We start from the raw sequence: 24,805 nt of genomic DNA on the forward strand, positions 1-24,805 counted from the left end.
GCCTGCTAATTTTGGCTCTTCTTGATGGGGGACCAAAGGCAGAGAGCTCAGCTTGATTGCTAAAATTGGGACACCAGGATTATTTTAAGGTGTCAGGTGAACAAATGTCATGCTGAAAGAACTGTGGATACTTAAGAAGGAACCAAAGCTATGAGAAGACAGTTACATATGTATATAAGTTTTAGTTTTTTGGTGCTCATCTCTCATTTTTGTTGCTGTATAGCAGTAGCAAGAGGGACTTGGAGTTGGGAGACTGTGACAATGTCAGGAATGAGTAAAATGCAAGATTTGAGACGGGTGTCAGCACAGGGAGGAGAGCAAGGTCTCTAAATTAGGTTTCTAATGGTAGCATAGTGGCTAATGCAAAAAATGAAATGGAGACAGAATAAACCCATGGTCATTTCTGTGTTAGCACATCAAGTTGTGACACACAGGAAAGGTATTTTCAGCTATTTGACAAAGATTTGAAAGTTTTCCTCTTTCAGGCTAACGTTGTGGAGAGGAGCAGGCATTTTGAGGGGTTAAAGAGATAGAAATGACTATTTTTTAATAAAGGGTTATCAAGGTAACAAAATCTGTTCACAACAGTTGTCTGTGTAATGTTAGGTGTATGATAATGTAATATTGAAAAGTTCCACTGGGACTCGTGTATCTTGCCCTGTGCAATTCTCTTCTGACTCTTTCACGCTGGTAATGCCAAATCCAAGCCAAGAAAATGACAGTTCTCATCTGTAAGATGCATACAACCTCTAATTACCTAAGAACAAAATTGTCTTATATAGCTTATAATCTTACTTCAGCATTTGCAGCATATCCTGTGTCAGGAAATATTGGTAAATATTGACACAAAATTGTTTCTTCATGTAAATCAAATCTTGAAAGGTTTCATGTGCAGCCAGTGAGTGGGTGTGTGTGTTTTTGTTTATTTGTGAATATGTCTGCCTATGTAATCCCTCATTTTATAGGCTGCATATTTCCCTTGTCAAGAGTATGATATTAAACAGCTTTTAAATACTAATACTTTAAATTTATTATTGTTTAGCATCTTTCATCGAAGCTTCCCATAGTACCTTTAGTATTAATTAATGCCAGATGTGACATAGAAAATATTATCCCTGTTAATAATGGTTAAACTGAACTAGAGTGTAATGAAATAATTTTCTCTAGTGGCATTGTCACTCCTGTTTCAAAGATGCATTAATTCTGAGTTCACAGTCTTCTCCTGTAAAATATCAGTAGGCAAAGCAAATGTTTTTTTTTTTTAATCTCAATCTATCTGCCCAGGGTCAATCCTACAAGTGATAGTGTGTGCATGTGTGTTGGTGACTGTAACTGGCTGCATTTAAAATAGTAACTGTGCTTTCTTCATCATCCTTTTTGGGTTTGGTTATTTGAGATTCCTCTTGAGTTAACAAACTTGATTGCAAGATGCTCTTTCTAGAGCTGAGGGTATAGCCAGCTAAGTCAGCCAGAAATTGAAGCAGTAAGTCTTTTACTTTCACACTGCTTCTAAAACTCCACTCTCCTTTTGCAGGGTGGAAACATAACAGAGAACTGAACCAAACCCTCTCCCCCATTTATGAAATATCTGAAAGCTATTGCGATAGTATTTGACTTCTTTTCTTTTCCAGCTTAACCCACACTACCCAGAAGGTAATAATGAAGGAAAAGCTTTGGTAAGTGGAATTTATATGTTGCATATAATCTGGGGAATGCTGTATCCTTAACCCAGCACATCCTGACATATGGAAGCTCTTTAGAGCTTTCATTTTCCTTATTATTCCAGCTGTTGGGGTTGTTTTCCTTATCCTGTGCAAGGTAGGATGCATCTCAGAACTGGCAATTCAGACAGTTTTCCCCCCGTGCTGAAGCAAATGATAAGAAACTTATTCAAATTCTGCATCGTGGCATTAGCTGAAGCTGTTGTGCTTGTTATCTGACTGCAGATATGAAATGTATTCATTCTTCTCAGCTCTGATGTTACTTCATGGCAACAGCCTTTGCCAGGTACAGCATCAAGAGCATTTTAGCTAATTCTGACTAATGAGGCAAGGCCAGACATGGAGATTATAGTGTGTGAAGGAAGTGGAGTTAAAACCTTGGGGGAATCTTCCTGTTACTAAGTCAACAAATACTCCCAAAAAGACTAATTCCTCCATCAGATTCATGAGATTGCCTTGGAAAGGCTGAAATCTTCTTCAAAAAATTCAATTTAATTTCTTTCTGCTTGCCTTATGGGCTTTTGTTCTTTAAGAGGATATATTTTCAAGTTTTTCTCTGCACAGGGAAGAAATTTTTGGTTTTTCATGACATGAAACCCAAGATTCTTACAAAATCACATGCCTTGAGGACTGCAATTTTAATAAAGATGGAGACTTTCATAGGTGTTGGCAACATAGTTTTCCATCTTCACTGATACTTCGCATTAGTGATGATAGTGCAATAACAGCTAAGCTGTCCAGAGAAATGAGAATTCTCCCCTATGAAAGTAGAGAAGTTTCACCAGTTGTTTCTCTTTTGTATTGGAGTGAAACTTGAGGCCTTTGGAGCTTTGGAATGGAAATCAAGAGCAGTTCTAGTATTCCTCAGTGACTAGGTGTTAGGCCCTTGTCACTGAGGAGCCAATCCTGTTGTACCACAGCATACTTGTTTATGGTGTAAGTTTTCCCTCTGTAGTCATTTCAGTTCATCTAAATAGTTAAATATTCTCTGGACTGGATAATGACAAAGGCAGAAGTGTAGTCTAAGCACAAATGTTAAAGGTGGCTTCACTATCAGTTTGGCTTATTCCTCCTGGGTATTGGTTCAGCTAAAACCCCAGACCAGATAAATCATATTAGAGAAATACTTCCAATAAAAAACTAATCAAAGCTGATTGAGGATCAAAACTGATATCTCTGTGAAAACTTTAATTTGCACAGTCAGCACTTTCCTGTGAAAGATGTTTTGTGGAAGAACTTCTAGCAATTTTTGGTGACACCTCCATGTAAATCAAAGCCTACAGGCTCTATATGTGTGATAAAAATCCTTTTGGATCCTTCATCCCTTTATAATCTTGTTGGAAATGTCATGATTCAGCAATGGCTATTTAAGCCTTCATTCTGCCCTGGAGCAGCCCAATATAGAAACTTCACATCCCTGTGCAGGAATTACAATGATGCAGTGTGTTGAATTGTCCCTCAAAAATAAAAGAATCTTGTAATATTTGGAGTTCTTTGAGGGTCAGCTATGTCAGTTTTGTATCCAATAGCACATAACATGCAGCTTTCCTTGCTCTGTGGTTATCATTTAGGGTTTCCCTGCCTGGTCACAGCCTAGTGCACTCACAACAAAGGCATCTTCTTTTCCGTCCTTTGAAAAAATTAATCTTGGACTACTGCCCATGAAGTAAATCTGGAGGGAGAAGTTTGTAGTGGACCTACCCCAGCAAAAATTGAAGAATGAGTAGCAGGGAAATGGGAGAAGAATAAATGAATCCTTGTGGCTGAAGGGCTGAACCTGTAGCCTGTGCCCTGGGGGCCAGGAAGGCCAATGGAATCCTGGGGTGCACTGGGAAGAGCAGTGCCAGCAGCTGAGGGGCGATGCTGCCCCTCTGCCCAGCCTGTGTGGCACATCTGCAGGGCTGTGTCCAGCCCCGGGCCCCTCAGCACAGCAGGGCCATGGAGCTCCTGCAGCGGGGCCAGCGGAGGCTGCCGAGAGGATTCGGGGCCTGGAGCAGCTCTGGCAGGGAAAGGCTGAGGGAGCTGGGGCTGTGCAGCTGGAGAGGAGCCCCAGCTGAGAGGGGCCCTCAGCCCTGGGTGTCCCTGGCTGCAGGGAGGGCTCCGAGCAGGGCCCAGGCTCTGCTCTGGGGCCCAGCAATGGCACCAGAGCCACGGGCAGGGACTGAGCCCAGGAGGCTCCACCTGGGCAGGAGGCACAGCTTCTGTCCTGGGCAGGGACCCAGCCTGAGCAGATTGTCCAGAGAGGCTGGGGAGTCTCCTCACTGGGGATATCCCAGACCCCTCTGGACACAATCCTGTGCCCTGTGCTCTGGGATGGCCCCGCTGGAGCGGGGAGGTGGCACCATGACCCACTGTGGTCCCTTCAGCCTCCCCCATCCTGGGACTCCTTCTTTTCTCTGCTGGGCTGTTGGATGAAAGAGCAGCAGTTCCTTCTCTGTTAGTTTTAAATCAGCACTGCCATCTGTGCTTTCTGTGCCGGTGCTGGACTGCCCAGCCTGTGCTGGGGCTGCTTGTGCTTGTTCACGGCCTGGCCTACAAGGCCCGATCCCACTTGCTCAGGCAACTGAATTTTGGGAAGCAGCAATGGAGAAGGGTTTTCCATGATGCAGCAGTGGCACGGATACCAAGATTCTGCCTAAGCACATCTTTTCTGCCTTGCCTTAAGTGACTCCAGAGTCTGAAAGGGTTTTGGTGCCAGAGAACAAAAATATTACTGGAAGTTACCAGGACTTCTGTTCCCATGCATTAAAGGTATGTTTGGACTGAGGTTCATCGCTTGTTTATGAGCTGCTTCTTGACAATCCAGCCAAGTTGTCTTGTGAAGCACTGGTTTTAATTCTGATAAAATTTGGCCTTACAATGAGTTCATTAGTATTCCCACATCTAAACTCCAGAAGAATTTTTTTAAAGTGGGGAGACCTTTTTGAGATTTAAGGGTCTTATCAAAAAAGGACTTCTCCATCTCTTAAAGTCTAGGAGATTGTAGTATATCATCTAAAAAAAAAAAATGCAGTGCTCTGTGTTACATCTCCCACTAAACCCAAAATTGGTGGTTTTCATGCTGCAAATTACTATGCTTGTTCTAAGGAGAGAAATGTGCAGCATCGAGAAGAATGCTACAAACATCAGGGAAATGTCAGGAACAGCTGGGAACCTGGCATTTGTTAGTGCCTTTGTGTTAAAGGCTGACTTTGGATGGGTACCTTATCTCCATTTGTCTGCATTTTCATGAGAGGACTAATTCTAAGCAGTTCCAATCTGCCTTTTATTGTTGAGATTTTTGTTAGGATTGAGACTGGTATGCACTTACTTATCTTGTAAAGAAGTTGAGCATTTCTACCATGGGCTGCCGGGTGCAATTGGATCTATCTCCTTTGAGTTGTTCATATATCTTTATGAATTCCCGACATTCTGCAATTCTAACTTTTCCTTCTTGCTGCCAACCCAGGAGATTTTTTTTTTTTCTTATAAACACTGTAAATTAATTTGTTTGGGGTTTTTTTGGTTTGGTTTTTTACCTTCCAGGAGTGATCTTTATTGAATTATAAATTTTATATGGGTGATGCAGTTTAAACAAGTAGAATAGATAATCTGAAAAACATTGGAAAAAAAAAAGGAGAAAAGAAAAATCATCAGCTTAAAAATGGCAACTTACATAAAGCCAGCAGTCAGACCACTGGGGAAGCTGGGGGGAGCAGGGGAGACACGGATGCCGGCACATTATTATTATTCTGCTGTTGCACACGGGTCTGAATCAGCTCTGGAAATGCATACATTGTTTCTTACAGAATGTCTCTGGCTCCTAACAACAGGATTGCAACGTGATGTCTCTGCTAAAAATGTGATGACTCACAAATGAGTCAACAGTGAAGGTGTTACAGGAGGCTAACTGCTGTGCTGTCTGCCAGGGCTCCTAGCAGGCAGGAGCAAGGCTGGCCATTCATTTACTCCATTTTCTTCTCATAAAGAATTTTTTAAAATAATCTAACCTATGGAGTTCTGCTCACGTTACCGCTCTGCAAAAATGCTGGTTTTGTAAGAGCCTCCTAAACTGGGTTAACGTGTTGAGATACCACATTGCTCTGGATTTAACAGGCATTTTCAGAACTCTGGCTGCTATTAAATTTAATTTCTGCTGAAATCTGCAGTGCAGCTTAATGTATTCATTCAGGAGCAGGGCATTATCCTTGTCTGTCTCTATGCCACAAGAGGTGTCTTCACCAATTGGAATTGTAGATTGGGTTTCTAAAAGAAAAAGTATTTTAGGTCTGTCTCATGTTTTTGGATTGCTTTTTGCAGTTGAAATGAAGGCCCTTCTGTAAGCAAAACTCCACATAAATCTCTTGAATTTTAGGTATGATGCTCAGTTGAGTTAAATAAGGAAGTTTTGGGATAGTAGCAATTAGTAGCAAATTCTGGCAGGAGCTGTGAAAAGGGTTATCTGCTGGGCTGTAAGTCTCAAGGAGGACAAATCTGATAGGACCTGATTATTTTGTCACTGATTCCAGCATGGGATTTTTCTCTCCTTACATTTGCTCTCCACATGGCAAGCAGTATGTCTGCACTGTTTTTTCTCTTTAAAATCATGATGCACTGTAAATCAGTGGTGGTAGCCCAGGAGTTAGACTGTGCTGTGGGCCTGGATCAACATTTCCCCTTCTCACCAAAATGGTGTTCTTTTTCAATACCTAGGACTCTTTTTTTGAATGTTCACCCTTTGCTTTTCTAGGTGGGTCCCACCTGGCTGTGCTGTGGGGGTTTACTCAGTTCCCCTTCCTGGGTGTGGTTATTGAGCTTTGCTGCTGCAGAATCAGGCTGGGGGCTCACAGCCCTCTGTGCCAGTGCACACTGAGGTTTTCTCAGGCTGAAGGAGCTGACTCTGCTTTTTGTACCACTGATACTTACACTGGGTTCTTTGGAAGGGGTGGGTCCAGCTCCTGCTGGGCAGGAGCAGAACTGAATGTGTGATCTCCTTGATCCTTGTGAGTGATTTAACCAGTGCACAAGAACGAAGTGATTGCACCTTCCTCACCTTGGATATGTGTCTAATGTGACTTGTGACAGGCTGTTGTTAGTTTGTTGTAGTTTGGGACAATCAAAGGTATATACATTTTCCTTCCAGGAATGTACTGTTTGGTAATATTGTTTTATCCACATTTCTCTGTACTCATGGCATGTAATTAACTTTTTTTTTGTTTTTGTTTTTGTTTTGATTTTTTTTCTTTTTTATTAAGTCTTGGAATTGCTTTCCTTGGCTGTCACTGACCACACTGCCAACATCTTTGAAACTGTTCCATTAGCTTTCCCTCACACTGCTTTTAGTTGAATGTTCTTCTCTCTGCGTTTGAGCTCCTTTACAGTTCTTTTCTTCTTTTCTCTTAATTAAATCCAGTTTTGCTGGCTGCATCTGCTCATATGCCAGTTTCTACCTGAGCAAATGTCATCTTGTTTCCATCTGCTTAGGAATGCAGTGCTTCTCCTGAGCTATTGTCTAATTAGTTTAAACTAGCCTAGTACTTTCACTTCTTTCCACATCCTCACATGGACTCATCTGCTGATTCAATAATGGCTGGGTTAAGTGCAGTTTCTGACGGCTGCTTACTAAATTTAATTTATCGTGAGAAGCTTTCTGTATGCCAAGTGTATGTGCATTCTCTCTCTTCCCACACAGGCATGTGCACGTGCACTGGGACGTAAAATGAGACATAAATACAAATCCATGTTTGTTCCTATGCAATGATAGCATTGCTGTCTCTCACGTACTCCTTGTATAAAACTTGTTTCCAGAGCTGTCAGGTTGGGGGTCACTTCTTGTTATATTTTTTTTTCCCATGAGTAGTGCTTCACTCCAATAACCCAGGCTGAGTTGTGAGATTAAGATTCTGAAAAAATGCTGTAAGCAGAGTTCTGAGGTTTGTGAGGGAGTTCAGTCTGGAACTGCTGTACAGCTCTTATGCAGGTCTGATTTTACTCAGCTAAGCTTGGCATTGCAGTTAGCTGTGTCGCAGGTGCTGCCTTGCCCTCTGAGTTGGAATTTCTTTTTAGGCTAGAAACCAGATCTTGCCAGCTGCTAAACCTGGTTGGTGGGATTTAGGTTGGTGAACTTGTTGCTCAACTGGATCTATACAACTGTTGGGGTCACCAGGGAATGAACAGGGTTAGCCCCAGACTTCTGGGTGAATTTCTCCTCAGAGCCAGTGGTTGGTGTGAACTGCTAAAGCACAGGAGATCTGCCTTTGACTCTGCCTCCTGCCAGCTCACCCACTTTATATACTGGTCATGGTGTTCTGTGATGGGGAATATCCCTTTGCCCTGTCTGGGTCAGGTGTCCTGTCCATGTTCCCTTCATATTTTGGTCTGTATTTTACTCAGAGCCCCAGGATAAAAAGAAAACCATACAATTATGAAGTGTCCTGCCTTTTTGTATACCAGTCATTTCAGTTTGGAAATTATAGTGAAGTGGGTAGTTTCTGGAAAACCTTAATTAGATTTCAATGTAAGTTGTGGAAAGTGTCAAAAATTTTGGATTCTGTTCTAAACTATCCTGTACTACTCACCACTTTACAGACCTCTGGAATTTTCAACTGGATTTCCAGTTTTCTGTTTTGTTATAAAGTGTAGGAAGTAGTTTTTGATTTAATATTAGACTCTGACTCACACCTGTTAAGCTCTCAGAAGGATTTTTTTATTGTTTCTATGCCTTTTCAGTTTGTGTCTCATCACAAGTATGTAAAACACGTATGGAAATCACAAAAGCAATTTGCTATTTTCTCAATTCTTGCATATAGGTTAAATTTTTTGTGCATTTTTCTGTACTATGTTTGGGCATGAGATACAAGAGGGTGTGGGGACTGCGAGATGAGTTTACTCTGGTGCGAGTCTTAGGAAATGGTTGTTCTTTGTCTTAGTAAGCCTTCCTCTCAAACACTTGTTGCAGTACCCTAATGACTAGAGGACCCTAACAAAAATTTATTTCTGTATTTTTTTTCTTCTCTCTCCATCCTTGATAGAAGTCATGGCATGGAAAGCTGGCATTTTGTAAGCTTGGTAATGAAAAAATTGAGGTTTTGGAAGGATTCAAGAAGTGCCTTGGAATGAGTTGATAACTAATCCTTTCTTCCATAATTTCACTCATCCTTGATTTTGTTGTTTACTTTGAATTGGCAATATGGATAATCAAAGCTTTGCCCTTGATTATCCCTTACAGTTTGGTTTTAATCAAGCTATTAATGCAAACCAAGTACAGCCTGGCCTTTTACATTGTACAGCTCCTCCTTAGTGGTGTATTGTAAATCATTTTAATAGCATTTCATGCTTCCAGGGTCGGATTTTTTTCTCTTTTGGCTTTCCTCATTCCTCTTCTCCTCTCCCTCTGTGATGTATTTTGTGTACATGAATGGCCCTGGGCTGCCAGTCTCTTACTTAGTGATCAGTCTTGTGTAAGATGTGTAACTCGGCACCCCAGAGGAGCAGCTTGTACTCACACCAGTAATTATGTTGGTTGTTGTGTGGTTATGGGCACAGACTCTGAATGACTCCATCAAACCAAGAAATGTTCTCAGGGAAGGTGGCATTTGGAGTCTGTAGGCAAAGATATGGAGTCGACTATAGAGATCTGAGGATGGTGCTGCAGGGTCAAAAATTCCACTGAACTCTCAGCAGATGGCGGGAGGAAGATCCCACCTTAGCTCACGTGCTGTGGTTGAGTAACTCTGTCCCTCAAAGGCAACCCCCTCGCAGGGGGTAAAATCAGACCTGTGTTGGACCAGCCACAGTGTTATCAGCCTGTGCTGATTTGTGTACAATCAGATTTGAGATTTGTAATACAGTCCAGTTGGGGCTTTGCCTGCCCACCTTGCCATGACAAGCTGGTCCTGGTGGAACAGATGGTCTGGCTCTTGCTGTTTGAGAGTGTCCACAGGACAAGAGGAAACAGCCTCAAGCTGCTCCAGGGGAGGTTCAGGTTGAGCATCAGGAATAATTTCTTCTTGGAAAGATCTGACAAGCGCTGGGAGGGGCTGCCCAGGGAGGTGATGGAGTCCCCATCCCTGGAAGTATTCAGGAAACAACTGGACATGGCTCGAGTTTAGTTGACAAGGTGGCGAGTTTAGTGACAAGGTGATCAAAGGCTGGACTTGAGGATCTTGGAGGTCTTTTCCAACTTAAATGATTCCGTGATTCTCTGAAAACATTCTGCTCTGATTCTACAACCTGAGAGGAAAAAGCCATCAAACTTATATAAAACTACAATGGATTGAAGCAAATTGCTTACTTTTAAAATCCCCTACTTGTCTAAAAAAAAATAAAAATTCTAATATTCATTAATTATCTTGTTTCAAATGTGGCCCTTTCCAGACCAGCACTGTGTAGTTATGTCAGGTGGGAGTGAGGGGTCTGCAACTACTGCAGATTTTTTGAAGTTGTAGGTGTCAAATGAAGCATATCCGGTGCTGCAATGCTTCTTTAGCTTGTGGCCTGCTGTTGTTCTAATGACTGCCTGAGACACCATGGAGCAAAGTGCATCCTTTGTGTTACTCCAAAGCCAATCATGGTAGATTCTTGCTAGAAGGTAAAAAAAAAAAAAAAAAAAAAAAAAAAAAAAAAAAAAAAAAAAATCAGATGTATTACTTGTCTGCAAGGTAATTGAAGAATTTCTAATGGGCCCTGATGCAAGCAAATAACCCTTGTGCCTAATCAGCAGAGAGACGGCGACCTTCCTGCTTCAAAGAAGAAACGCCAGGCAGGGGAGAAGATTATGTATACTTTGGTCTCTGTGCCACATGGAAATGACATCGCATCTCTCTTTGAACTGGATGCCACCACCCTTCAGAGAGCTGATTGCCTGGTTCCAAGGTAAAAAAAAAAAAACCCAGAAATGAAAAAAGGGCAGAAAATAGTGCTGCATTGACAGGGCTTCTTCCTGGCATTATGCTGGTGAGTAAAGCGGAAAAAAGGCAAACATGAACAAGTATTATCCTTCTGTTAAAATTTGAGGAATGTTCATGGATAAATAAGGGATGTATAAAACATGATACTGTTGCTGTGACTGGGTAAAATAATTATAAGGATAAAACAAGTGACACTTAGAGTCTGTGAAGAGAAAAAATAATGGTCTAAATATTGCACAGAGATATGCGTGAGGATAGAATTGAGCTCTGTGCACTGTTTGAAAAAAAATGTAATTTTAATAGATTTATTTGAATTGTTCCCAACAAAATAATATGTGGGGTGAGCTGGGCTTCTGTTTCCCTGACAGATCATGATGCTACTGAGCACATTTTTTATTCAAATGTATTCAGGAAGTGGCTTCTGGGTTTTAACTGTCAATATTTGAAATTTTAGCTGTGTAACATAGCTGAGATTGGTTAGATAAGTCACACGGTGTTGGTTGTAACTGAATGGGCTTGCAGACTCTTGGGGCTGGTTGTTCTCAGGGTGGATTTTAAAGCTGGGTAACCACAAATACTGATGTATGTGACTTTGAAGTGTTTGCTGTGCTAAGTTCTGCCAGGTAATTTGCTTACTTGAATGCTCAAAAGCCCATCAGTGTGAAAGGGAGACTGTGAATGGAGACCACAGTGAATATATTTCAAAAGTAAAATTCAGAGTTAAAATTGTAATTGATTTCTCAGCTCTGCTTTTTGATAATACCACAGATTATCATATGGAAAGAATTTAGAAGGATCTCATATCTGTTCTTTGTTCACTTGATTTTCAGTTGAGAACTGGTACTGTAAATGCTTGCTCTGGAACAAGGGTTTGCAGATCGTAATGATGAAGCTGTGAAACCACGGTCAGCTTTACTTTCTGGCTTTGTGCTGTGACAGCTTAAAAGAATTTGTTATTCTGCAGGAAAAAAAAAATAATAAAAGAATTGGGTTTATTCATGAAATGTATTTCTGTTCAGATGGGATTTTGTAACATCTTTTTAGGTTTTTTTTTTCCTTAAAGAATATTTTACTCCTAGATTTATGTAAATACTTAAACTCAGCATTCTGCACAACCCCAAGATGCTGGCTGTTCTTGTTGCAGCTCTGCTCTGGGTGAGAAAGAAGGAGTCAAGGTAAAAGGGTTCTGCAGTGTCTTTTAGGTCCACCTCCCCTTTTTATTGCAGTGGCTGGCATGGTTCCTGCTCTCCAGCCTCATGCCACAGGCAGATGTTGCAGAGCATCCCACTCGCCCATGTGGGCTCAGGACTGATCCATCTCATCTTCTGTTTGTTTTGTCCCCTTTAGGAACTCCTACGTCCGACTGAGGCACTTGTGCACCAACACTTGGGTCACCAGCACCAGCATCCCGATAGACACTGAGGAAGAGAGGCCTGTGATGTTAAAGGTAAACAAAATCCCAAACTCACTCCTGAAGCTGTCTCACTTCTAACCTCTGAAATGTGCTTAATACTTAGGATAAAGGTAAGAGGATTGCTCATTCACTTTAAACCAAAAATGATTGCAGATTGGGACGTGCCAAACCAAAGAGGACAAGGAAGCTTTTGCCATTGTATCGGTTCCTCTGTCTGAGGTCAGAGACTTGGACTTTGCCAATGATGCCAACAAGGTTTTAGCATCAACTGTTAAAAAGCTGGAGAACGGAACAATAACCCAGAATGAAAGGAGGTTAGTGAGTTTTATTTTTTCCCCTGCTAAATTGGTGTTTGGTTACTCATGATTACACAGTCATGGGTAGGTGATATCCACATGAACAGAGGCAATTGGGAGAGGACACTTCAGTTCTAGGAGTGCCAGCCTGGCACTAGATTCCTCCACTGTTGGAGCATCCTTGCTGTACCTCAGGCTGATCTGTGTATCTCCTGTGTAAAACGGGGGTAAACAGCACTTCCCCAGCTCACTGGCCCCATAAATTAATGGATTTCCAGGATAAATCCCCGGGCAAACGTCTTTGTCTGGACTTCCTTTGGTAATCTGCTTCTGAGCTATAACGTGAGGGTGCGTTGCATCTGATTTTCATGTACGGGAAAGCAGCACTTCAGGGCTCTGGATGTGTGTCAAGTTCACCACACTGCAAATCTGCAAAAGCCTTGGAAGGAGGTCTCATTGTGATTGAGAAAGCTGCTCCATTTGCTTTCTCACATCTATTTCCCCCTGTTCTCTTTTTCTATTTTACATCAATTGTTGTTTACCACTTGTATTAATCCCCATTTTGTCTGTGGCACTATTAGAATGTCTGCTCCTCACACCCTCCCCTGAATCAAGGGATTTTGTTGTGCATTTATTGTATATTGTAGCCAGATGTATGTATGTACAAATATATGTAGCCAGTGATGTAGTTCACTATTTATCTTCAGCTGCCTGTGGTTAAACTGAATATAAGACAGCATCTCTGGCAGTGTGAATTCATAACTGTAATATCTTATATACAGCTTTTCTTTTTTTCTGAAAATGTTGATTTTTGGTGATGGAACTGAATTTTTACAGTCAGTTTTCAGTAGAAATTATGCCAGTTGATTTTTAATGCCTGGGTGTTGGGACTCAGTCTTGAAAAGCTGTGGGGGCCATTTCACGATTGAGTTGACTCAGAGAGGGATACGACACTGTCCAGGTGGGACATCCCTGTATGAACTTGTCACTGTCAGTATTGTCAGGTCTTGATGTTGTCAGATTGGTACAACAAACATGTAAAACAATTCAGAGCTGTTTCCCAACAGTGCCATCATTTGTTAGTTATTGTGACTCCCTTTGGAGAAAAACCCAAACCATCTTCTTCCTGTCTTCTAGCATAGAGAAGTAGGAGTCCCAACAGTCTATTCCTTATTGCTCCATCCTATAGCTTCCTTTTCTACTTTATTTTGTGAGAGTGGCAAACACCTTGCTGTTTTCCACAAGAGGCCTGAAGCTTTCAGAGCTAAAACTCACTCAGAGGGTTTAGGTGAGCAGCCCAGCTCACTTGTAGATAATGGGAACTTCACTTCTGGCTCCTACAGGTGACTGAAAATCTCTTGGGGATCTTTCTGCCTCTTTCATAGCTGGCAGATTTGTTAGCTATAGACTAGACATTGACCAAATTGAGATGGTGCTGAGTTTTTCATGTAAAAGACTGCTGGTGCTATTAAGGGAGATTCTTTGAAATCTGTGGACATCTGTGTTTCTCACTGCATGTCTGGCAAGGTGTTAGTAACAAGGAGGCAGCAATGACTTTGTGTTTTTTCCCATTTATATTCTGTCTTTTTGCATTTTCTGGAGGTGGGAGAGAAGGAATTACTACTACCTCTGTGTTTAGCACCTGCTTCTGAAAAATCTTTTGTTTAGCAAAGAGTGGAACAAATACAGTTTCTGGGGTCAGTATATATAGGAAGACTGTTATATATGAATATATATATGAAACAGTTTCATGGGTCAGTAGGGAAATTATCTAGTGGCAAAGTGTTTTTATTCCTCTGGTGAGTCCATTGTCTTGTTTCATGGCTCCGTGATAAAGCATAAAAATTCGTGCTAGGCTGTGTAGGTTTCTTTTTACTGCTCCTGGGTCTTGAGACCACCAGGTATAGATTTTGGGTCTCTGAAAACTGTATCAATCCAGCAGCCTGTATTTTTCTCTTGTTTTCCCTCTGGTTGTTGTTTAGTGCCTTGATAAACAGCCCTGTGATTGATTTAAGCTTCTGCTGAACCAAGGCTTAGAATACTTAAGTATGTGTCAAACTTAACTTTGCAGTGGTGGAAGTTCCATTGTGTCAGGTAAAGCTTAGCATAAGTGTGATTTTTGTTCTTAATGAGTCCTAGCAAGTGTTGAGTGACTGTTTATGGTAATTATTTATCTATTTGTTCTAGGTTTGTAACCAAGCTACTGGAAGATCTCATTTTCTTTGTTGCTGATGTGCCCAATAACGGGCAAGAAGTTTTGGATGTGATCATTACCAAGCCAAACCGGGAAAGACAGAAATTAATGAGGGAGCAAAATATATTGGCTCAGGTATGTCCTACTTAGTTAACAACTTATTATACAATCTGTATCTGCAAACAGATTGTAGGAGAGGGTGATGTGAGAAAAAGTTATTTTTTGGTAAGTTGGCTTATGCCATGTTGGGTTTCTCACTGGATTGGGTAGAAATGGCACTACTTGGTCAAAGCTCATCTCTCTAAATCGGAGTCAAGCACAAGGGGCTGTAGAGGACTCTCAATTTCATGTGTTTCTGATAAGATTTAAGATCATGTTTGAGAGCAAATTGTTCACAAAATTTGCGACAAACATGGAACGGGGTCCCAATCCTGCAAGTATAGCTCACGTAGTGCCCCTGTGGAACTCTGACTTTGTTTGCATGAGGGCAAATTTGCAAGTAAATAAAATTAATGTCCATTTTGTGAAATTAAGTGAAAGAAATTTTACAAAAGGGGGAAAGGATAAGACTGGACAGAAGCCAGTGTTGTCCTCCTTTTTCATCATTGAATTACCCAAAGTTAAGACATGGAACTGTTTAAAGTTGGGGGTAGTAAAGAAAAAGCAATATCAATCAGGTTGGTGGGAAATGTAAAGCTAACCCCAAATGCATAAAGTTGTGATGTCTCAGACTGTGTCCCCATTTGTGTTTAGTCAAGGCTGTTGTGCTGGTCCTGTCAGAAGACATTTCCATTGTCTTGGTTTCTGCTGAACTGCCATTCTGTAAGTTCAGCAGAAATCTGGGTCTGGTTTTCACTCTGTGATTTTGATTTTGAACAGATATTTGGCATCCTCAAAGCTCCTTTTAAGGACAAAGGTGAAGGATCAATGCTGAGACTTGAAGACCTGGGTGACCAGAGATATGCTCCCTACAAATACATGTTAAGATTATGTTACAGAGTTCTAAGACACTCCCAACAGGACTATAGGAAGAACCAGGTCAGTGGTATTGAGGATAGTTTTCCTCCTGATTTCTGTAATTACATGTGCTGGGTTTGACATGGTGCTCTGCACTTACAAGTGGGATTCTGTGGTAATGGGGGAAGGCATTTTTTTGTGTGTGTGTGTGTAGCTTAGTAGTGGTGAATTGAAAGTTCAACAATGAATATCACAAGTTCACTTTGTACTTTTGCAGGCTCAGTCTGAGACTGGGGTTCACTGCTTCATTCGAGTTTTCTGTTATTAAAAGTATGCTCTTGGAGTCTGGATTACAAAGTGGGAAATCTGCAAAGCTGTTGTTTCTTTTGCTTAAATATTTGTAGAGGGATGGCAGTGAGTCAGAGCAGAGGTTGTTATATATCAGATAGCCTGATTTCCCACTGCTGGAGACTCCCTGTGAGCAAGAGGTATTTCAGAACCCAGACTTAAGGGAGTGGAGATAAAAGCCTGAACTGCTGTGTGGCTTCTTTGTTTTCTTTCCACTCTTTTACAGAAATAATTCTGTCCTGAAGGGAGAGAAAAGGAGGAGGGAAGACTCAGAAAAATAGCTTCTTAAACACTATAAAAAATTCTAGTTTTTTCTTTTTTTAAAGAAAAAAAAAAGAGAGGTTGCAATTTTTTGAATTTTATATATATTTTCATTGATTCATTCCTTTGGTTTATGAAAGAATAAAAAGAGCTAGTCATCCCTAATATGGAATCTTTCTCAGGGTACATATTTGAGATATTCAGAAGTTCTTTTATTCAGGCCAGTTCAGAGAGGATTGATTTTATCAATTTTGATTGCTAACTAAGCTGGATGCCTCTGGTTCTAAAAGAGAAAGCATTACTGCTCAGCAAGTCATCATGAGAATTTTTCCTTTTTTCAGGAATATATTGCTAAGAACTTCTGCATCATGCAGTCCCAGATTGGTTATGATATTCTGGCAGAAGACACCATCACAGCTTTGTTGCACAACAACAGAAAACTGCTAGAGAAACACATCACGGCTAAAGAAATAGAGACGTTTGTGAATTTACTCAGGAGAAATCGAGAGCCAAGGTTTGAAGTGGTCCATGTAGCATTTTTGCAGTAGCTGTGAATTGCATGCTATTCGTTGCTTTGGTGTCTCTTTCTTCCTGTTTTGACCTGGCAAACAAAACCCTACCTGTACAGAAAGTATTAGAACTACCTGTAATTCTTGGAATTAAACCATATCCACATTTCCTACATTCTCCAGTAATGGTTTAAGTTTCATGTTCTGCTGCATCTGTGTTTTTTTGACTGCAGAACTGCAGATTCTTGGATTATCTGTCAGACCTGAAAAGAGGGCTTATACATTACAGGAGAGCCTTGAAAATTTGGTCTCAGTTCTGACTGGGGCCAAGAGCAATTAAGAGAAAGTTTAATTTCTCCTGGCTCTGCAGCTCCTCTGCAAAACTGCCATTTGTGTTGGTTCCCCTGATAACCCTGGTGTAAATTATGCACACATATAATTTTTTCTAAGCTTTTATTAATATCAATTTTCCTGCAGCTTCTGATTCCAGGTCAAACCTGAAAGAGGCCTAAGACAGTGAAGATCCCATAAACTTGTGTCCTAGACCGAATTTTGTTCCAAATTAAAATTTCTGGCCTTGAACTTCATACAGCTGATTTTTTAAAATAAGCTTCAGATTGGGCTATAGAAGAAATTGATTTCTTTATTTTAAAATGGAAAAATTTCTTTATTATTGGATTTTCAGTTTTAAAATGAACAAAGTAATACAAGTATAAGAAATGAACATACTGAAGGCCAAATATTGTCCCCTGTAATTGTGAATACCATTTTCCAGGTAGCCTTTAAGGATGTTGTTCAAGGCCTTAGTGTTTCACTGCTTCAGTTATTTTCTATATGCCTCACTCTGTAATCTCATTGCTTCTCCCATGCTCAGCTGGGTTGGGCTTGGTCAATGTGAAGAGGAAATCACAGGATCAGCTCTGTCTCTGAAGGGTCTGTGTTTATTGAAAATTGCACATTGCATTTTCTTGTGGCGGAGATGTAATGGAATTTGTGCTATAACCACATAATGCAACTGCTGTGTATCCACTTCTTTGAGGAATTCAGGAGCAATAAATGTTTCCAAATTGCCCCTTGCCAGAATGTTGTAATGTGAACAGTAGAGACTTGATCTTGATACTGATTTTTATGGAGAGTCTTGTAGATTTTTGCAGCACTTTCGGGATGAGTGAGAATTGTGGCATTCTGCTCTAAAACACATAACCTACAAAATTAAAAACCTTCCTAAGTTTTGGCTCCAACCAGGTGACTTCCCCAAAAGTCCATGTAATTTTGTGCTGTTTGCTTAATTTTATCTTTGTGATTACTATGCACTTTTAATTACCAGTTGCCACAAAGCTTCATTTCAGTTATGGGTGGATTTTTTTCATAAGTCTACCCTAAAAATGCTGTCTGTACTCACCCACAACAGTTCCCAGACTTTAGTGGAGCTGTGGTCTGTGCTAGAGGTTCAAACTGTTGGCTTCTTGGATGGCTGATAGCAGATGGTCAGAGTTTGTACCTGGATTTCTAAGGAAATAGAATATATGATGTGTGTGTGTGCCTGCTCACATCTGCTCCCCCACCAGCTCTTGAGCACCTTGCTCAGTTTTAGCTACATTTGCTAAAGGAGTGGTGGGCTCAGAGATACTTAATTCCTATGACTATCATGGAAAGGGGAAACTGCATAGAAGGAAGAGGCCCTTTTAATATTGCAAAGGTTGCAAAATGTATTACTATTACTGCACACACAGGAATCCCTGAGAAGAGACAAAACCACATACCTAAGGAATGTCCCAGCTTTAAGGAAAGCCTCAACCTGAACCTTGTTAAACACAGAAGACCTAAATTTGAGAGACAAATTCATAGGAAGCTGATTTCACTGCAAAGCTTTGTTCTTTTTGCCTTACATGGAATGACCTCTTTGAATGCAGAGTTCTATCTGCAGGTCCTGACAGATCTGCACTCTTCTCTGGTAGCCCAGCATCACCTGGCAGTGTTCAAGGCCAGATTGGATGGGGCTTGGAGTAACCTGATCTAGTGGAAGGTGTTGTGAGTTGTAGGAGTACAAACTGACCAAGATCATATGTTAATTAATAAGATACAGAGTCCCTCTTGCCTACCCATCCTCTAGTGCAGAGTGCTAGAGATTTCTACTGCCCTTCTCCAGTAATAGTTTAAGTCTCATGTTCTGCTGCATCTGTGGTTTTTTGACTGCAGATTCTTGGATTATCTGTCAGACCTGTGTGTATCTAACACCACAGCAATACCAGTAACTCAGGAACTCATCTGCAAGTTTATGCTGAGCCCAGGGAATGCTGACATTCTGATCCAGACCAAGTGAGTATCTGTAATCAGTACTTGCCACCTTTTTGTTGTCTGCTCTCTTAAATTCCCAGCACTTTGCTCGTGGCTCCATTGTGAATGGTTTGTGTTTGCAGGCTGGTTTCAACCCAAATGGACAATCCCTTGGAATGCCCAGTCATCTCGGATGACATTGATGAAGAGGAAGTGTGGCTTTACTGGATTGACAGCAACAAGGAGCCTCATGGCAAAGCCATCAGGCACCTGGCTCAAGAGGCAAAGGAGGGCACCAAGGCTGATTTAGAGGTTCTTACCTACTACAGGTAAAACTGCTTATTCAAAGGGAAGAAAATGTAAACTCTCTGAAGATCCTCAGTGCTGTTCTTATCCAGCTCATTTGCCAATATCAAAAAAGGAAACCAGAATAAGTGAAAGAAAAAGCCATGAAACCAATTTCAATCCAGAAACTGAGACTAAGAGTTCATGTCAAGTTTTTTCTTGTGGGAGTTACAGTCTCTGCTGCCTATTCCAGGCAAATTTTGAGTTTACTTTGCTCATCACATCTCTTTGTGTGTCTTTTATTTTGCCTCTAACCTTTTATTTATTGAGCTTTAATTTTAGGTTGTACTGCCCTGGAAGCAAGGCACGGCCTGAGAATCGAGTGTCCTGAGTGTCTTCAGGATTAGAGAAGAAATGGGATCATGGAGTAATGTTTTACAAAATTGAAGCAACAACTGAACAAATAGTTTTAATGTCAACTTGCTCCCTTGCTTAACAAAATCACTCTTGTTATTTTTTAGGATTTATATCAGAAAGGCTTGCAACAAGCTTGTAACATGAGGTTCTGAGGTGTGTTCTTTCATTTCCAACCAATTTTCTTGAATACCTCTTTTTTTTTTTTTAAGGTACCAACTGAACCTCTTTGCAAGAATGTGCCTGGACCGCCAGTATCTCGCCATCAACCAGATTTCTGCCCAGCTGTCAGTAGACTTGATCCTCAGGTGTATGTCTGATGAGAGCCTCCCCTACGACCTGCGGGCTTCCTTCTGCCGTCTGATGCTGCACATGCATGTGGACAGAGATCCCCAGGAGTCTGTGGTGCCTGTCAAGTACGCCAGATTGTGGACTGAAATTCCTACCAAGATCACCATTCATGAGTGAGTTGGAAGTGTTTAAAACTAAAGCACAAAAGCTCTTTGTAGGGTTTGTCTCAGAACAAAACGGTTGTTAGGTGTCCAGTGACCATGAAGCATATCTGTGAAATGGCATTTTTTTGCAGAGCATGGAGCTATTAATTATTGTTACTCTTGGAAACGTCAATGGGCATCTTTCAATCATTAAATACATACATTTTATTTTCACTATGTTTTATTCAACAAGCTGGAGAAAATGGAATGGCCTTTCCTCAGACCAGCTGCACTCCAAGCAATCCCATTGTGTCTCGCATGACAAGTTTGCTAGGCTGGAACTCAGTTTTATACCTCAAGTTCAACAGAAAACCACAGCTGGGAACCCAGAATTAAGACACAGCCTCTGTCCACAAACAACTCACAGAGGCTTTGGCCTTCACTTAGTGAAGTACTTATGCATGTGTTAAATATAATTTTAGAGAAAGGACCATTGATTTCAGTGGAAACCCTGTCTGGCTCTACTGATTTGATGGAGCAGCAGCACTGGATGCTCCCAGCCAGGGAGTATCTGGCTGGAGAGACAGAGGAAGAAGCACAGCAGTGCAGCAGCCAGTGTTGTTTTGCCACAGCACGTTGAATTGCCACAGCAAGATTTTAGAGTCCTATCTGCCACAAGAGTGGTATTATCCTGTCTGTATACTTCCCATTCCTGGTAGTGTTGAAGGGAAGGTTTGGGCATCCACTTTCCATATTTCCAGAGGACTGAACAGAGTAATTTCAGAGGATCGTGATTGGTTTGTTTTTTCTTTAGTGACAGCTGATCCTGATATTAGAGGTGTTCAGTTTTCCTTCTTTCTGTGCCTTGTATTGTAGGTATGATTCCTTCACTGACTCTTCAAGGAATGAAATGAAGACAAAGTTTGCACTAACAATGGAGTTTGTAGAAGAATACTTGAAAGAAGTTGTGAATCAGCCCTTTCCATTTGGAGACAAAGAGAAAAATAAACTTACATTTGAGGTACTTCTCAGCTATTTGCATCCTACTTACAGTATTACTCATTTCAGATAAGATGACATTGCTTTTTTCAAAATAAAGCCAGTTGCAGAATAAATGTTGGTGTAAAATAGCCTAAAGAAACACCTGTTCATAATTCCATTGTTCTCGGTGCTGACTAGTACCGCAGAAAATAATAGTCTTGTCTGCTGTATTTTCCAACCTTTCCTTCCTTCTCTTGCATTTCCATGGAAGGAGAGGGGATTTCTGGGGAGTGCATGGTGAATATTCCTGCTTTTTCTACATTAATGAAATAACTTGTAAGGATTCGTCAGTATAAGTAAGTGCTGTTTTCTGCATAGGGTGTTAGACTCAATTAAACACTCTGAATAACCTAATCCTGTGGTTTAAACACCATTTGAAATTCCTTTAGATAGGCCTAGATTTTCTAGCAAAGAATAAAGGGGAAATGGTTATAGCTTTTATAGTTCTTCCTCTGGCCTACTTCTCTTTGTTGCTTTTGCCTCTGGTCACCTGAAATCACCTCTGTGCAAACTTATCACAGTCATCTTACTCTTCTGCTGACTTCCATCTTCCCCAAAGCTGCTGCCTCTTTAAATAATTTCTCAGAGTCTTTCTTTTTGATCTTACATATTTTCACAGATGCAATTTTATCCTCTCAAGCCTTCCTAAATCTCACCTTGGTTTTGCTGTCTGCTAGAACCTGACTGACCAATTGCTTTGCCTAATCCTGACAAACATTTAATGTCACTGGCCTTAGTCCAAAAATCAGTGGCAAGACTTGTGCTAGTTTGAATTCACTCAAGATCTGAATCTCTGTGGAAGCTGCTGTGTGAAATGCAATTGAAAACCACAAAGGCTTGTCAGTATTTCCTTAATTTTTCATTTATTTTTCTCATAGGTGGTACATCTGGCTCGAAACCTCATATACTTTGGCTTCTATAGTTTTAGTGAGCTTCTCAGACTGACCCGGACGCTGCTGGCAATTCTAGATATTGTTCAAGTTCCCATATCGTCATACTTTGAAAGGCTGAGCAAGTTTCAGGATGGAGGTAAGATGAGCAGCAAAGACTGTTATTCCAGTGGGTAATTAGCTTTTTAAGTTGGAAAAAATTTATGGAGAATCTCATTACTCTTTCAAGGTTCTGTATTCACACATCAGCCCACCTACAGGAATGCATTGCATTGCACCTACAGGGGACATTAAGATGATCAGATAAAAAGGAACAGAGCTGCATCCTCATGACTTCTGGGTACTGCATTGGTGTTGCTGCTCCTTTGCTTATTTGGAACTTTCAAATTTGGTTTTAAACCTCCGTGCCCCTTGCTCTGAACATCCTGAGGGAGTTCAAGCAGTGTTTGCCTGGGCACAGGGATTATGGTGGCTCATCTGTGGCACAGCTGATTGTTAATCTTCTTAGCACTTCACTGAAAGGGAGAATGAGATGGTTCTGGTCCCACAATGGCAGAAGTACCCAAAGGAAGTCCAGAGGAGACCATCCTCTGCCTGAGTTTGTCAGCTTAGAATATGCTTTTTTGAACTCAGACCACAATGCCTCTCTGACAACCCTAGGACTATTCTGTATGTTCCGCTGCCTTTGCAACCATGGTTTAAAAATGAGTTGAAAGATGAGCATGCCAGAAGGTGCTGAAACGTAACAGTTTAGTTTTCCTGTGTGAGTGGAATAGAGGTGTGACAGTTGTGTGGGCTGAGGGTCCAGAAGACTGATTGATGGCAAATTCTGTTTTAATATGTAGCAGGTGTTGCCAGCCAGCTGGCTCACAGCATCAAAATGGATGAGCTGTCCTGTTGGAAACAATTATTTTGTGTTTTCTCTAGGAGGCCTTTTCCCAGCCTTGAGCTTTTCTAATCATCATTTTGCTCCGTTACTCTCACGGATGCCCTGCAGGAGTATGCTGTTCTTCACAACTTTTTTCGTCTTTGAGGTTCACACACTCTGGAGAGGTGTAGGCTGTCATTGTCATCAGTGAACCAAGAAGTCATGTGCTTGGTTATCTTGTTCTTCTCTCCATCAGTGCCAGCAGACTTTACTGACACCCTCTGGAAGTCTTTCCTGCAATGCAGTGCACACCAAGTCATGCTGTAGCTGGCTGCAGTCCCTCCTCAGCACTAGAGAAAAGACTGTATGCCCAGACACTTGGAATTATGTTTTCCTTTTTTGTCCCTGAAAGACTGCATTGCAGACTCTCTTCTTAAATGGCTCTAGACACAGATTGACTCCAGACACAGTCTTGGCATATTGGCAACATGGCACATGCAGATGTGGTTCTTCTGCTTAGTTCTTGCTCTGCCCAAGCCTTTAATCCTGATCATACATCTCAGTCAGTGTTTTTACTCACATTCATTACCAATAAAATCATGTTTTGTCCTTAATTCCCTTTTATTTCTGCAGAAGGGTTTCCTTTTAAACTATATAAGACAGGAAGGAACCACCCATTAAGTGCAAACAGACCTGCTCTCAGTTATATGAATTTCCTTAGCAATTCCATGCAAATCAATGAATTTACTTTGAAATAAATGAGTGAAGGAATATTGCAAATGGCACCACCGTGCAAATGGAAGCTCAGTAGCCTTTTTAGTAATACTCAATGACCTACTGGAGCCTTGTTGGAAACTTTTTGCCAGCAACCTTGTTTTTTTTCTCATGTTCTTTCAGCAAAAAAGGCACAGAAAAAAGGTGTGATTTTTTTTTTTTATTACCTTAAGCCTTTAAATAGATTATTTAAATTTCTTTCCTTCTCTAGCTGTCTCCATGGCTGTTTACAATCCATGGATGTTCTTTTGATAATTACTTGAGGGTTGGTTTAGTTTGTTTGGTGGGGTTTTTTCCTCTTTTTCTACTAACTCTATATCTAGAAAGCTTTGGAGAGGCTTTTTTTGCTGGTGCAGATTTTTCAGTCCTTCTTAGAGGAGTCTGGAGATATGGGCTGTGCTGTCTAGACTTAAAAACAGGCCTTGAAACTTTGCTGTGGTGAGACAATGTGTTTTTATGTAGAAATAGCTGTAAGACTTCCTGAAGAGGCCTTCTACAGTCTTTGTTAAAAGAAAAGAATGTCTTTGGATGCTCAGATCTTTTCTTCAACCTCCCTTTTCCTTTCTGATTGAGAAACTATAAACTACATAAAGTGTGCATTCACTTTGCACTTGAGACAGCACGATCCTGAATATTTAACTGCTGTATCCAAACATCTTGCCTTTCCTCCTGCTTTCTCTGGAGGTGCACTTACCTACCCATCAGCTATAGAGATGCATGTGTCACAAGGATGAAATTCAAGCACTTGAATAACTCCTATTCACTATTTTTGAGCACCCAGCTCATAGAGCTTCATGTTCAAAGAACATATGTCTGAAAATCACAACTCAAGCAAAACAGGGGAGTGCTTTTCATTAAGGAAAACCACACAAGAACCAACCAGCATTGCTTTAGCTGCACATTGCACCACTGAGGGGTGGTGCTGGACTGGAGCTTCTGGGCCTCTGCTTGTGTTGGATTGTAGATGAGTCCAGAAGCACAGGTGTTCCCTGGGTCCTGTGGAGTCTGGATCTGTCTTGTCCAGGATCACTAGGGATCCTCAGGAATGAACAAGCAAGCACAGAAATTGGTCTTGGGAATTTTTTTTTCTGAATCTCTTACTCTGAGAGTAAGGATTGTTCACCATGCAAAGCTGTAGGTATACATTGGTTTCCCATTTTACAGTAATTATAAGATTGTACATCCAAGGGTTCCCTTCTCTTTTTACACAGATATCCTCTCATAAAACTGTGTT

General features: G+C 41.0%; 1 protein-coding gene across 11 annotated transcripts in view; it reads left to right on the forward strand.

Annotated features, from left to right (window-relative positions):
• ITPR2 (inositol 1,4,5-trisphosphate receptor type 2) overlaps nt 1-24,805 on the forward strand; it is a 242,560-nt gene that overhangs the window by 54,876 nt on the left and 162,879 nt on the right. For 9 of the 11 annotated variants that reach the window (XM_021538669.4, XM_085570357.1, XM_085570356.1 and 6 more), the window contains 12 exons: nt 1,632-1,676; nt 10,420-10,574; nt 11,957-12,056; nt 12,177-12,337; nt 14,507-14,648; nt 15,393-15,551; nt 16,421-16,593; nt 18,788-18,907; nt 19,009-19,194; nt 19,777-20,028; nt 20,875-21,019; nt 21,918-22,068. In XM_021538669.4, coding sequence (XP_021394344.2) covers nt 1,632-1,676; nt 10,420-10,574; nt 11,957-12,056; nt 12,177-12,337; nt 14,507-14,648; nt 15,393-15,551; nt 16,421-16,593; nt 18,788-18,907; nt 19,009-19,194; nt 19,777-20,028; nt 20,875-21,019; nt 21,918-22,068 — 1,789 coding nt within the window. Of the gene's footprint in view, nt 1-1,631; nt 1,677-10,419; nt 10,575-11,956; nt 12,057-12,176; nt 12,338-14,506; nt 14,649-15,392; nt 15,552-16,420; nt 16,594-18,787; nt 18,908-19,008; nt 19,195-19,776; nt 20,029-20,874; nt 21,020-21,917; nt 22,069-24,805 lie in introns of those variants that run through there. The other 2 variants (XM_021538671.4, XM_085570361.1) reach the window with 2 other exon arrangements.

This window comes from Lonchura striata, chromosome 1A (assembly GCF_050655825.1).
Source record: "Lonchura striata isolate lonStrDom1 chromosome 1A, ASM5065582v1, whole genome shotgun sequence".
NCBI classification, from domain to species: Eukaryota; Metazoa; Chordata; class Aves; order Passeriformes; family Estrildidae; genus Lonchura; species Lonchura striata.